Source organism: Eumetopias jubatus, unplaced genomic scaffold (assembly GCF_037043125.1).
Source record: "Eumetopias jubatus isolate StellerSeaLion01/CBP00866 unplaced genomic scaffold, mEumJub1_p1.0 scaffold_7, whole genome shotgun sequence".
In the NCBI taxonomy this organism is placed as follows: domain Eukaryota; kingdom Metazoa; phylum Chordata; class Mammalia; order Carnivora; family Otariidae; genus Eumetopias; species Eumetopias jubatus.
Window position 1 is genome coordinate 129,176,027 of NW_028274813.1, and position 13,721 is coordinate 129,189,747.

At 38.4% G+C, this 13,721-nt stretch overlaps 1 protein-coding gene across 5 annotated transcripts in view; it reads left to right on the forward strand.

Moving 5' to 3' along the window:
• CHD2 (chromodomain helicase DNA binding protein 2) overlaps positions 1–13,721 on the forward strand; it is a 134,601-nt gene that overhangs the window by 62,177 nt on the left and 58,703 nt on the right. For all 5 annotated transcript variants that reach the window (XM_088024952.1, XM_028122121.2, XM_028122120.2 and 2 more), the window contains 4 exons: positions 74–198; positions 2,883–3,099; positions 5,304–5,393; positions 6,187–6,377. In XM_088024952.1, coding sequence (XP_087881078.1) covers positions 74–198; positions 2,883–3,099; positions 5,304–5,393; positions 6,187–6,377 — 623 coding nt within the window. The remainder of the gene's footprint in view (positions 1–73; positions 199–2,882; positions 3,100–5,303; positions 5,394–6,186; positions 6,378–13,721) is intronic.

Consider the following 13,721-nt stretch of genomic DNA (forward strand, 5'->3'; position numbering starts at 1 on the left):
AATCATGGCTAGCATTTTAACATAGGAACTACAAGAAAGTCTTCTTCAGGGGCTTTTAATTTTGTCTTTTCAGGCCTTGAAGCAGAGACCACGATTTGTGGCTTTAAAGAAACAGCCAGCATATTTAGGAGGGGAGAATCTGGAGCTCCGTGATTATCAGCTAGAAGGTCTCAACTGGCTTGCTCATTCCTGGTGCAAGTAGGTAGAAAAAAATGAAATTTTCTTTACAGTTTCTGCCTTTATTAAGTGCAAGTAATTATTTCTTTCTGTTGTGTATTACAGAAAAAGAAAAAGTATGTGATTAAGGGAAGGCTCTTCTAGCAGTTCATATGTGTGTGTGATTTCATTTTAATCTGAAGTAACGAATACTTGGTTAAGTAGTTATTTGGGGGTAATTCGTCATAGCTGGAGATCTGTGTCATAACATGTTATTCATGGGTATAAACAGCAAGATAATTTGCCCAGATCTTTGGCATGGAAGGAGTACTCCTCAGAAGAAAGAAGAAAATGTCTTTTTTCTGTTCATTTTCCTTCTAGGCCAGGGAATCCTTCAACTTAATGTCCTGTGGCAGTGCTGAAGAATAGCGTGAAATCTCTCCCCTCCTGAGGTTGCTGTACATGCTGTCCCATTTAGAGGAAGGTCTCTGATGGTTGAACCTATAAAATTAGGCTTTTTGTAACAAAACCACCTTAATCCTTAAAAAAAAAAAAAAAAAGTGACAATAGCATTTGAAGGTTAAAGGTACTTTGAGGCAGTACTCATGAATTTCATTCTTCAGTTCAATTGCAAATCCTAGTCTCTAATTACTGTGTATGAGGGCTCCCTCTAGGCCTTGACAGTTGAACAGTGAACCAAGACAGACATTATTTACCTGTCCTCTCAGGGCATACAGTGTGAGAAGTACCTTTAAGACTTGCCTACAAACTCCTTCCCCCACATGCAGCTTTTAATTTTTTCAGTGTTTTATAGTAAAACAAAAATTCTTATTTCAGAATTAAACTGCATCCTGAAAATAAAAACATAAGAGCTGCTTTTCTCAATGCCAAAAGAGTGGTTTCTAGTTAGGGATACATATACACTGCCTGGTTCCCAATTAAAACAACCTATCTTCTGTGTCCTATAAAATCTAATACAGTATCTAATATTCAGAAACAGTAGAGCTCTTGAGGATATTCTGTTTGTATGACTAAGAATGTGGGTCTGATAGAACTATTCTGAATTGCTTGAAAATGGGTTTTGTTTCAGAGAACAGTGAGATCTAATCTTCCTTTAGGATAGTTATAAGGCTAGATGGAACCTCAAGCTATGTAGTCTGACCCTCTTGTGAATGCTTTTAGGAACGAAGAGGTCATGTACCTGTTTCACAGTCACACTGTTCATGTGGAGTCCTTGGCCAGCAAGCATTCTCTTCTCTACCTGAACAGTTCAGAGTCAGCTGAAGAGGACCCATGCAATTGTTAGGCCCTGTCACCAGAGCCTTACATTAATATGCTGTTTTGGCCTAGTTTTAGAAAAACAGGCAAATCAGATCTTTTACAGTGTGTTTATATGAACAGTGGCAGCTTGCTAGGGGAGAGGAAATGTTGGAGAAAATGAACCCTGTTTCTTCCCCACTACTGTGGAATGGTGAGAGAAATAGGAGGGAAATTACTCAAAGGGACATACTGTGTCTGAGTAGTGCATAAAATCAGGTGAACTTGAAATTTATAGAGAGTTATGGCTCCTCCTTCTCCTTCCCCCAGTATATTTGGCTTTGTCCTTTTCTGTTCTTTTCCCCTAAAATTAGTCATTCTGTGGAACATACAATGTATTTTTAAAAATTTAATCTTTCGGTAAATTGAATGTCTTATTTTTCTAATCAGTTTTCTTTACCTTGTGTATTTAGTTCTTTCTGGTTCATTGGTTAAACATTCGTTAGTATGTGTAAACCTTCAGTGGCCTGATTTTCAAGGCTCTCTTAATGTTTGCAGCCTTTTGCCATACATCTATTCCTAATTCCCTGCCAAATGGGCTGTTTTCTATTTCCCAGCATACTTTCCTACTCTGGCCATTTCTTTGAGTGTTTTTCTTCTATCTGGACAATCTTCTCCTGTTAGTATCCAGTTGAAATCAAGACTGTCTCCTAGAGCAATGTTTCTCAAAGTACGGTCAAAGGAATACACCTGCATCAGAATATCCAGAAGTGTCTGTTAAAAGTACAGATCCCTGAGGCCTTTCCCAGAGGTCTTTCCCAGATACTCTCATTTGGTAGGTGTAGGGTGGATTCAGAAATCTGATCTGTAGCCCGCGTCTGCTGTAGATTGTCCTGTATTTAGAACAAGCTGCAAGCACTGCGGCACATAGGCCCAACGAGTAGTGTGCATAGCATTCAACAACCCAGTGGCCTGCAGTGGAATGGGTGGGTGATTTGGGCAGAGGCACGTGACTGTCAGACTGTAGGGTTCAGCAGCAGTGGGGAATAGCCAGTTTGCCTCTGCTTTCTGGAATGATGGAGCCCCAGGTCATGTACTTGGACACCTCAGTGTAACAAAACTGGCCTCCTCTGTTAGCAGGGTTAGAAGTAAAACAAACACCAAAACGTAAGGTCAAGAACATAGTCTGAAGAGGCTCTTGTCATGACTCAGAGTTCATTGTACTCGGAGCACTTGTTACTCTGTTCTCTTGTACTCGGAGCACTTGTTACTCTGTTCTCCTATAGCTTCTACTTTCTTCTTATGCAGGAGAAGTAACACAGTCAAGGCTTGGAGCCAGTGCCTGCTCGGTGAATTGTGAGGCATCGGTGTCCTCGCTGTGTGTGTGTGTGTGTGTGTGTGGGCGTGTGTGCGTGTGTGCGCGCACTAATGATTTTGTTTTGTTTGTTTTTGTTTTTCTCTTTCTGCAGAAGTAACAGTGTAATCCTTGCTGATGAAATGGGCCTAGGGAAGACCATCCAGACCATATCATTCCTCTCTTACCTGTTCCATCAACACCAGCTGTATGGCCCCTTTCTTATAGTCGTCCCTTTATCCACCCTCACCTCATGGCAGAGGGAGTTTGAAATCTGGGCACCAGAGATTAACGTAGTGGTTTACATAGGTGACCTGATGAGCAGAAATACGGTGTGTAAACAAAAAGAATTGGGATAGAATCTGTGTTATAAATGTATTTTGGAAATTGACCTAAAGGCATTATAGTCTTCAGTAACATTATGATTCTGACATTGTGCTCTGCCCCCAATGTTGGGAGATTTTTTTTTTTTTTTTTTTAAGAGTTTATCTTTTTTTTTTTTTAAAGATTTTATTTATTTATTTGAGAGAGAGAGAATGAGAGATAGAGAGCACGAGAGGGAAGAGGGTCAGAGGGAGAAGCAGACTCCCCGCCGAGCAGGGAGCCTGATGTGGGACTCGATCCCGGGACTCCAGGATCATGACCTGGGCCGAAAGCAGTTGCTTAACCAACTGAGCCACCCAGGCTCCCTTGGGAGATTTTTGTATCACAAAAATGCAACTCAGATATTCTTTAAAACATGCTTACTATTTTAAAGGAAAGCAATGACAGTATATGAATGGGAATCTCTTTTGGTTGGATTGCAGTATTTTTCTTCTCTCTGACTTTTGTATTTCCAAGACTGCTTTATAATGGATTATGAGATGGAGTTAATACCTCATGGAATGTTAATATTATTTTCGCTGGCTTAGCAGAGAGCTACTGTCTCTGGTGAGGTTGCAGAATTTTTAAGGAAGTAATAAAGAGAAAGGACAGTGAGCCATGCTAGGGCTATAGAAATGAGAATTACTTGTCTGTTTTCAACCTTAATGTGAGCATCAGGAACAGAACACAGAGGTAGCTTGAGTTGATCTCTGTTTAGCAAATCATTTCTTGATAATGACTGACTTTTTCAAAAGTACCTGTTACGTGCGAGGGCCTATGCCGGGTGCTTTTGTATATAGGTAACCCTCATGATCGTCCTCCAAGTAGATGGTACACTTTCTAACTGATGATGAAAGAAAGGACTCTCAGAGTTCAACATTGTTCCAGGCCAGCTAGAATGTGGCAGAGCTGGGGTTGGGACAGAGAAGTGTCTGGTCGCAGACCTTTGATCTTTCATTACTGTATATTAGAGTAAACTCTTTCTGGGGGATTTCTTATCACAAGAGCAAGGCATCAGGAATCCTCGAGCCTTTGAGAGTTATGTATTATGCTGATTGAAGTTTGTTTTTATTAAATATTTCATTCAAATTGTCTGACCTAAACCCTGGCAGATTTCACTGCTCTGATTTTTAGTTTATAAGCATATAGCAGTTCTTAGCTTTGCTAATTAATTTGTTAACCATTACAAAAGAAAAAAAAACCTTCCTAGGTTATGCAAAATGGCTTCAAGCACTGCATTGAAAGGTGAAGACAAAGTGAACTCTGAAAACTTGTGGGTTAGCCAGGTGATGGGTATTAAAGAGGGCACGTTCTGCATGGAGCACTGGGTGTTATATGCAAATAATGAATCATGGAACACTACATCAAAAACTAATGATGTAACGTATGGTGATTAACATAACATTAAAAAAAAACAACTTGTGGAGTCAGGGAAGTTTTCTCTGTGGACTCCAATACTCCTTTTTTTTTGCTCTTTCTTCCCACTTGGTGGTGATGACCTGCACACACACTCCTTGCCCTGTTCTCCAGTCCCTAACTGGACAACCAAACCGCAGGAGCTTTGTCATGGGCCATCGTGCTCGCTGGGTGTCCAGTTATACTGCATATGGATATGTTCGTTTTTGTGTTCCTTTACATTGACATTGTTTTCATTCATATTAAATTACATTTAATCCTGTAACCTTCCCTTTCCTTTTTCTTGGAGGCTGTATCTTTCTGCTCTTGATTAATGACATTTCTGAACGAGCCAGAGGTTGGGATTTGTTCTACTTGTTAATAAAAGTATTGTCCTACCAAAGAGCAAAGAATAATAAAATATTCTTAAGAAAATTCACATTTTGGGAGATTGCTAGATAAGTTCAAGTCACCAGGGTTTAATTGCAGATGCAATGCGTGTTTTTGGTCAGTTTTGTTGGAGTGGAGGTGGGGGAAGATGACTGTTTATTTGAAACCTGGCAGTAAAGTTTTTGCTGCTCAGTGATACTTTAATTATCTTATAACTGCTCTATATTGTGGTTGCTTAGGTCAATTTAGAATGTATAAAATATTTATTAAATTCTAGTCAGGTTTATTTTTTTATTTGGCATGTTGCTATTGGATCTATCACAAGATTGCTGGTGATATAGAAGGGTAAAAGTAGAAATTGTATCTTAATTACTGATTTCTCTTCTAGATACGGGAATATGAATGGATTCATTCTCAGACTAAAAGGCTGAAGTTCAATGCACTTATAACAACATACGAGATCCTCTTAAAAGATAAGGTGTGTGACTTGTCCAAATTGTGGGGTCCTTGCTTCCTGCTTGCTTTGTTACTTTTCTTTATTTTAAAAAGCAAACAAATGAACAATCCACAGAGAATGTTAAGGTTGTAAATAAAAATCAGAACTTTACAGTTGAAGGGGACTTGAGGTTGCTTAGTCCATTTGAATTAAACAGGATGAAAGGGTATTGAGGCCAGTAATTTACCTAAGCTCCATCCCGGGCATTTCCCATCATATCATTGTCAAGGAATTTCTCCACAACAGATGATGTGAATGGTCTCTACAAGGAGGACAGAAAAATGAAGGTCTTTACACCATCTCCTTTCTATAATTACTAAGAAATGTATGTGGCAGGTGGTCCCATTGGTGATAATAAGTGTAAATGAGTTCAATTTGGTGGCTCTTGGTGTTTCTGTGCTTCATGGTTGGGGTGGAGAATAGGCAGAAAAGACTTAACTGAGAGAGTGCAAAATCATGTTTTTTGTTTTTGTATTGTTTTTGCCCAGCGTACCAGTTTTTGAGTTCTTGCTGTGGGGCATGCAGCAATGCCTGGCATAAGAGACTCCCCCTCTCCCCAATATCTTTTGGATGGTGATCTGCTCTTCTGAGTAGACACCAATCTGGCCAAAAACAGAATAAACAGAGGAGTCCTAATATAATTTAAGTCCATGAAAAATAAATGTTTTCTATGTATACCTTTGTGATGGTATTTGTACAGAGATAATTAACACTTGAAAGTACTTTTGGGTTCCCTTCTGACCTGGTGGCTCGTTCTGTTTTGTTTTTACTTTAGACTGTGCTGGGCAGTATTAACTGGGCCTTTCTGGGAGTGGATGAAGCCCATCGGTTGAAGAATGATGACTCTTTATTGTATAAAACTCTGATTGATTTCAAGTCCCACCATAGGCTCCTGATTACGGGGACCCCTCTTCAGAATTCCCTCAAGGAGCTCTGGTCCTTGCTGCACTTTATTATGCCGGAGAAGTAAGCTCCTTCCTGTGTATTTTGAAAGATGGAGAATGTCTTAAATGCCAATGCTTTTTAACTTTTAAAAAATAGACCTTAGGGAAAACAGATGGCATGATTTGGGGACAGCGAAACATTAAACTGGTGCAGGAACAAAATTAGTAAAATGTTCCATAATAAATGTTAGGAGGCACAGAATTCAGCATGTCAAGGAGTTACCTACCAGATGTTTAAATCAGTTAATGCTTTGGGGAAATAATTGGTAAATAGGAAACCTCAGACTTTCTCACTGTTGTTACAAGGTAATTAATAATTGAAATGATGTATATAAGATACACAGTGTGATAAGCATTAATATCTTAAACTTTTTTATTTTTTTAAAAATTTTATTTATTTATTTGACAGAGACACAGCTAGAGAGGGAACACAAGCCGGGGGAGTAGGAGAGGGAGAAGCAGGCTTCCCCATGGAGCAGGGAGCCCGATGCGGGGCTCGATCCCAGGAGCCTGGGATTATGACCTGAGCCGAAGGCAGACGCTTAACGACTGAGCCACCCAGGCGCCCCAAACCCAAACCTTTGATAACAAGCTGTCAGCATTAGGTGTTATTCAGATCTTTAACTTACTAAAGAATCATGGAATGTTTTTATTGAGAAGATTTTTATGGGAGAGATGCTGTGCATGTTTCCTGAAACTTAAAAGTTATCCAGTGGTATTTAGTGATCCTTGGAATGAAATCTAAATCTGTTACCTAACTTGGAAGACCCTGGTCTGTGTGGCCCCTCAGTAGTACTCTGACTCCTCCAGTCCCACTTTGTTCACCACTCATTCTGCTGCAGCCATTCTGTCATCTTCCTGTACCTGTAACGTGCCAAGCCCTGCCACTCTTTTTGTCTGGAATGTTCTCCCTCCTCATCGTCACACGGCCAGTCATGTCTTAACATTTTTGCCTCAGCCTACATGACCACTTCCTTTTAGATGTCTCCTCAGACCGCCTAACTGAAGCAGCCTGTGGGACGGGCTTACCACCCTACCCAGTTTTATTTTCTTCACGGCACCTCCCTTTTCTCATTTCTTCCTCATTCATCTCATGTCGTTAGATTTATGCATCAGAAGCAGCAGGGATCTGGTTTATGTAATCCATCAATGGTCCACATTGCCCAGCGTAGTTTCTGGCGTGTAGTAAGCAGTCAAGGGTCACATTGATAGGGAAATGCTCCACAGTTTGTTTTTATTTTAACTCAGAAAAGATTTTAGTGCCTACTATGTGCATAAACTGAGCAAGGCGTTTGGATAGCATAATGAAAAACATAAAAGTGGTCCCTTCCCCCATGTGTTGTTAACTTTTTGTAAAGTGTTGAAATACAGTTTAGATACCATAAAATACATGACTGGAAGGGTACAATTCAGTATTTTTCAGTAAATGTCTGGAGTTGTGCACCCATCATAATCTAGTTTTAGAATATTTTCTTTACCCAGAGAAGTTCCCTCTTGTCTGTCTAGTTAATTTCTGCTTCTAGCCTTAGGCAGTCAGTAATTGGTTTTCATCTCTAGAGATTTAACTTTTCTAGAATTTCATATAAATGGAATCCTAATAAGTAGACTTGTGTTTTTGGCTTGTTTCATTTAGCATAATACTTTTTTGAGCTTCACCTGTGTCATAGAGTTTATCAGGAGTTAATTCTCTTAAAATGGAGTAGTATTCCATTATCTGTGTGTCCAGTCACTAGTTGATGGACATTTAGGTTGCTGCGGTTTTGGGCTGTTGTGTCTGTGCTTGGACATATATTTTTATTTATCTTCATTAGATACTTAGTGAAATTGCCAGATTGTTTGGAAAGTGTGTATTTAACTTAAGAAGCTACCAGGCTGTTTTCCATTTGCCATTCCCACCAGAAATGTTTGAATTTTTAGTTTCTCTATATGGTCACCAATACTTGTCAGTCTTTTGGGTTCTAGTCATTCTGGTAGGAGTGTAGTGGTATCTCATTGTGGCTTAGAATTGCATTTCTACAATGAATGATAGTGTTGAACATCTGTTCATGTGTTCATTAGCCATTTGTGTATCTTTGGTGAAATGTCTTAAGTCTTCCTTGCCTATTTGTAAATTAGGTTGTCTCAAGAGTCGAAGAGATCCTTCCATTCTTGCTTCCTTGCTTCCTTCCTTCCTTCACTCTTTTGTATTCCAGATTCAGGTGCTTTATGATTTGCAAGTATTTTGTCCCAATCTGTGGCTGTTTTCTTAACGTTGTCTTGGAAGAACAAAACGTTTGTAAATTTGATGAAGTATAATTTATCAATTTTTTAATGGATTGTGCTTAATGTCATATAAAATAAGACATATTTGCTTAACCTAAGGTCACAAAGACTTTTTTTTTTTTAAGATTTTATTTATTTATTTGACACAGAGAGACAGTGAGAGGGAACACAAGCAGGGGGAGTGGGAGAGGGAGAAGCAGGCTCCTGCTGAGCAGGGAGCCCGATGTGGGGCTCCATCCCAGGACCCTGGGATCATGACCTGAGCCGAAGGCAGATGCCCAATGACTGAGCCACCCAGGTGCCCTCTTCTTTATTTTCTTATAGGAATTTTAATTCTTATGTTTAGGTCTCTGTTCCATTTTGCACTTTTTGTTCATAGTGTGAAGTGTGAGGACTTAAGGTCATTTTTTTGCAGTGGGATTTTGGAAGTTGTCCCAGTGCCATTTTTTTGAAAAGCATACCTTTCTTTTTTGAATTGCCTTGGTACCTTTGTTGAAAACCAGTTGAGATCATGAATGTAAGGTTCTGTTTCTGGATTCTTAGTTTTGATCTGTTGATAAAATGTATTTTTGCCCTTATACTGATGCCACACTGTCTTGAGCACTGGCTTTATACTGATTTTTAAAATGGTGAAATACAAATTCAGTTTGTTCCTTATCAAAATTATTTTGGCTATTCTACTTGCTTGTATTCCCATAGGCATTTTAGGATCAGCTTGTTAATTTCTGAAAGGAAAAAAATTCTGTTAGAATTTTGATAGGCATTGTGTTGAATGTAGGTTTCAATTTAGAATTATCATCTTAACAATATTGAGCCTCCTAAGTTACCATCATAGAAAGTGTCCCCTATTTAGATCTTCTGTAATTTTTCTCAACAGTGTTTAGTGGTTTTCAGTGTTATTAGGCTTATACTTCTTTTAAATTTATTCATACTTATTTTGATTTTTTAATCTAATTTTCAGATTGTAATAGAGTGAGTTTTTTATAGCAGTCTTGTATCTTAGGAGCTTGCAAAAATTATTTCCACTCTTTTTGTTGTTGTTCTTTGTTTATTAGTGTTTTCTAGGTATAGGATCACCTCTCCAAGTAAAAGAAGTTCTACTTTTACAATGTGGATGGATGCCTCTTACTTCCTGCCCTGTGGTATTCTCTGGAATGTCCGTGTTGAATAGAATTGGGAACAGGATGTTAGCTATAGAATTTTTGTAAATATCCTTTAATGGGTTGAGGAAGTTTTCTTCTATTTCTAGTTTTTATAATGAATGAGTGTTAGATTTTTGTCTCATGTTGTCTCCCCCCCAGATCTATTGAGATGACTATGGTTTTTGTTCTTTATTCTACCAATAATTACTTTATAGACGTTAAGACAGTCTTGCATTCCTGTGATAAATCTGACTTAGTCATGATGTTGCATCCTTTTTATGTGTTTCTGGATTCATTTTGCTAATATTTTGTTAAAGACTTTCGCATCTTTGTTTTTGAGGGATTTTATTTTATTTATTTATTTATTTATTTTTTTAAAGATTTTATTTATTTATTTGACAGAGAGAGATAGCGAGAGCAGGAACACAAGCAGGGGGAGTGGGAGAGGGAGAAGCAGGCTTCCCGCCGAGTGGGGAGCCCGATGCGGGACTCGATCCCAGGAAGCTGGGGTCATGACCTGAGTCGAAGGCAGACGCTTAATGACTGAGCCACCCAGGCGCCCCTGTTTTTGAGGGATTTTAGTCTCTAGTTCTATGCAAATGTGCGTGTGCTCGAGTGTGTGTGTGTGATGTCTGCCTGGCTTTGGTATCAGGATAATAGAATGAAATGGAAAATGTTCTTCCTTTATTTTCTGAAAGAATTTATTAGGATTGGTGTTACTTCTTTTTTAAAATATTTGATAGGATTGGGCGCCTGGGTGGCTCAGTTGGTTAAGCAACTGCCTTCGGCTCAGGTCATGATCCTGGAGTCCCAGGATCGAGTCCCACATCGGGCTCCCTGCTCGGCGGGGAGTCTGCTTCTCCCTCTGACCCTCTTCCCTCTCATGCTCTCTCTCATTCTCTCTCTCAAATAAATAAATAATCTTTAAAAAAAAAAGATATTATAAAAAAAATAATAAAATATTTGGTAGGATTTACCAGTGTAGCCATGTGGGTGGGCCCTAGCTTTTTTGTGTGGGAAAATTAAAAAAAAAATTTTTTTTTAAGATTTTATTTGTCAGAGAGAGAGTGCACAAGCAGGGGGAGTGGCAGGCAGAGCAGGCAGAGGGAGAAGCAGGCTCCCCGCTGAGCAAGGAGCCTGATGCGGGACCCTGGGATCATGACCTGAGCTGAAGGCAGATGTTTAGCTGACTGAGCCACCCAGGTGTCCCTATGTGGGAAAATTTTTAATGACTTAATTCAGTTTCTAGTTACAGATCTATTCAGGTTTTCTGTTTCCTCTTCACTTAGTTTTGTTAATCTGTTTCTAAGAATTTGTCCATTTTGTCTTAAGTTATCTGATTTGTTGGCATAATGTTATAGTGTTTCCTCATGATTCTTTTACTTTTTGAAGGGTAAATTGTGATCTCAGTGATTTTTGATTGTGGTAATTTGTGTCTTGTCTCTTTTCTTGGTCATTTCAGCTAAAGGTTTAACAATTTGGGGGATGTTTTCAAAGAAACCAACTTTTGACTTTTTTTTCTGTTTTCTATTTTACATATTTCTGTTCTCATCTTTATTATTGCCTTTTATTTAATTTCCTCTTTTTCTCTTAAGGTGGAAGCTTAGATTATTGATTTAAGGCCTTTTTTCCTTTTCCCGATATGGCTGTTTAAAGGTATAGGTTCCCCTTTACAGCGAATGTTGATACCATGTGTTTTGGCTTTCATTCAGTTTCACCTGTTTTCTTATTTCTCTTGTGATTCTTCTTTGGTGCATGGGTTTTGTTTTGAGTGTGTTGGTTAATTTGAAATATTTAGGTATTTCCTGAATGATTCATAATTTAATTTTGTCTAAGAGAACATGTTTTAAATGAATTTACTGTTACTTGTTATATGGTCTGGTATGTTTTCTATTTTGTAGAATGTTCTTTGTGCACTTGAAAAGAACAATGCTTTCATAGGGTACAGTTCTGTCCATTACATCAACTTAGTTAATAAATAGTCTTACTCAAGTCTTATATACCTTTGCTGACTTCATGTCTAATTCTGTTATTGACAGTGAAACATTTCAATAATTAACTGTAGTTGTTGAATGATGTACTTCTTTTGGTTCTGTGAGATTTTCCTTCATGTATTTTGAGGGGTTTTGGTGTTAGGTTTGTGCACATTCATAATTGTTCTATGTTCCTGATACATTGATCTTTTTATCATGAAATGTCCCTCTTTATCTCTAGTAATATTTCTTGCTCCTTAGATCTATTTTGTGTGATGTGACAGCTCTTTAGCTCTCTTTTGGTAACTGCATGGTATATTGTTTTCCATCACTTTACTTTTAACTTTTTTTAATGAGTCTAAAATGTGTCTCTTTTAGACAACATATGGTTGGATCTTGTCAAATCTCTGCCTTTTCATTAAAGGGTTTAGTTCATTAACATTTAATGTAATTATTGCTATGGTTGGATTTATGTCTGCTATTTTGTTTTTTTCCCCCCATATGTCTTACTTTTTTTGTTTCTCTTTCTCCTTTACTGCCTTTTTTGTTTGAACAATTATTTTCTAATGTGCCATTTTACTTCTTCTGTTAATTGATTTTTGTAAAAGTTATTTTCTTACTGTTTGCTGGAGTTTTTAGTATGCATCTCATCACATTCTTCAGATTAATGCTGACCTAACTGCATGGTATATTGTTTTCCATCACTTTACTTTTAACTTTTTTTAATGAGTCTAAAATGTGTCTCTTTTAGACAACATATGGTTGGATCTTGTCAAATCTCTGCCTTTTCATTAAAGGGTTTAGTTCATTAACATTTAATGTAATTATTGCTATGGTTGGATTTATGTCTGCTATTTTGTTTTTTTCCCCCCATATGTCTTACTTTTTTTGTTTCTCTTTCTCCTTTACTGCCTTTTTTGTTTGAACAATTATTTTCTAATGTGCCATTTTACTTCTTCTGTTAATTGATTTTTGTAAAAGTTATTTTCTTACTGTTTGCTGGAGTTTTTAGTATGCATCTCATCACATTCTTCAGATTAATGCTGACCTACTTCTGGTAAAATGTAACAGATTACTATTTCTTGTAATGCAGACCTACTAGCAACAAATTCTGTTTTCATTTGTCTGTGGCTGTTCTTTTTTCACTTTAATTTTTCAAGGAGAGTTTTAAGACTCTTCAGATGAGTAGAGAAATTTGACCACTCTGTGCCGCCCTCACGACAGCTGTCAGGAGAATAGGCTTAAACTATTTCCTGTGTTTGCAGGCATCCTCATGGTGGGGTGTGCTTCTGGGAGTGGAGCCCCCTCGACACCCCTCCTTCCTCTGCCTTCTCTCAGAGCAGGGTTTCTCAGCCTCGGTACTATTAACATTTTGGGCTGGATAATTCTTTTTGTCAGGGGCTGTCCTTTGTATTAGAGGATGTTTAGCAGCATCCTTGGCCACTACCCACCACGTGCCAATAGCTGCCCCCTTTCTCAGTTTTGAGAACCAAAAAGGTCTCCAGGCATTCCCAGTGTCCCACAGGGAGGCAGAATCACCACCAATCGAGAAACACTGTTCTATAGGAGGTTCCTTTTCCTGTCATGTCTCACCCATCCCGTCTCATTGCTGTCTGTCCTGTTGCTGCTCGCCTGGGTCCTCTGTCCCTTCCAGAGAGCTCTGAGTCTCGATAGTGGCCTGAGGATGGCGGCAGTTGCCCTCTTCTTTTTTTTTTTTTAAGTTTAAGTTTTTTTTTAACTTAAGTTTTAAGTTTCAGAGATAGAATTTAGTGATTCATCAGTTGCATACAACACCCAGTGCTCATTACTTCAATTGCCCTCCTTAATGCCCATCACCCAATTACCCCATCCCCCAACTCACCATGCCCTTTTCTTTTTTAAATATTCTTGAGTACCCTATTCATCAGGTATTAGCAGAGGGCCATGTTTTTATAAAGTGTGCTTCTCAAAGGTACAAGTGCTATAAAACAGATAACGTATAAAAGTTCA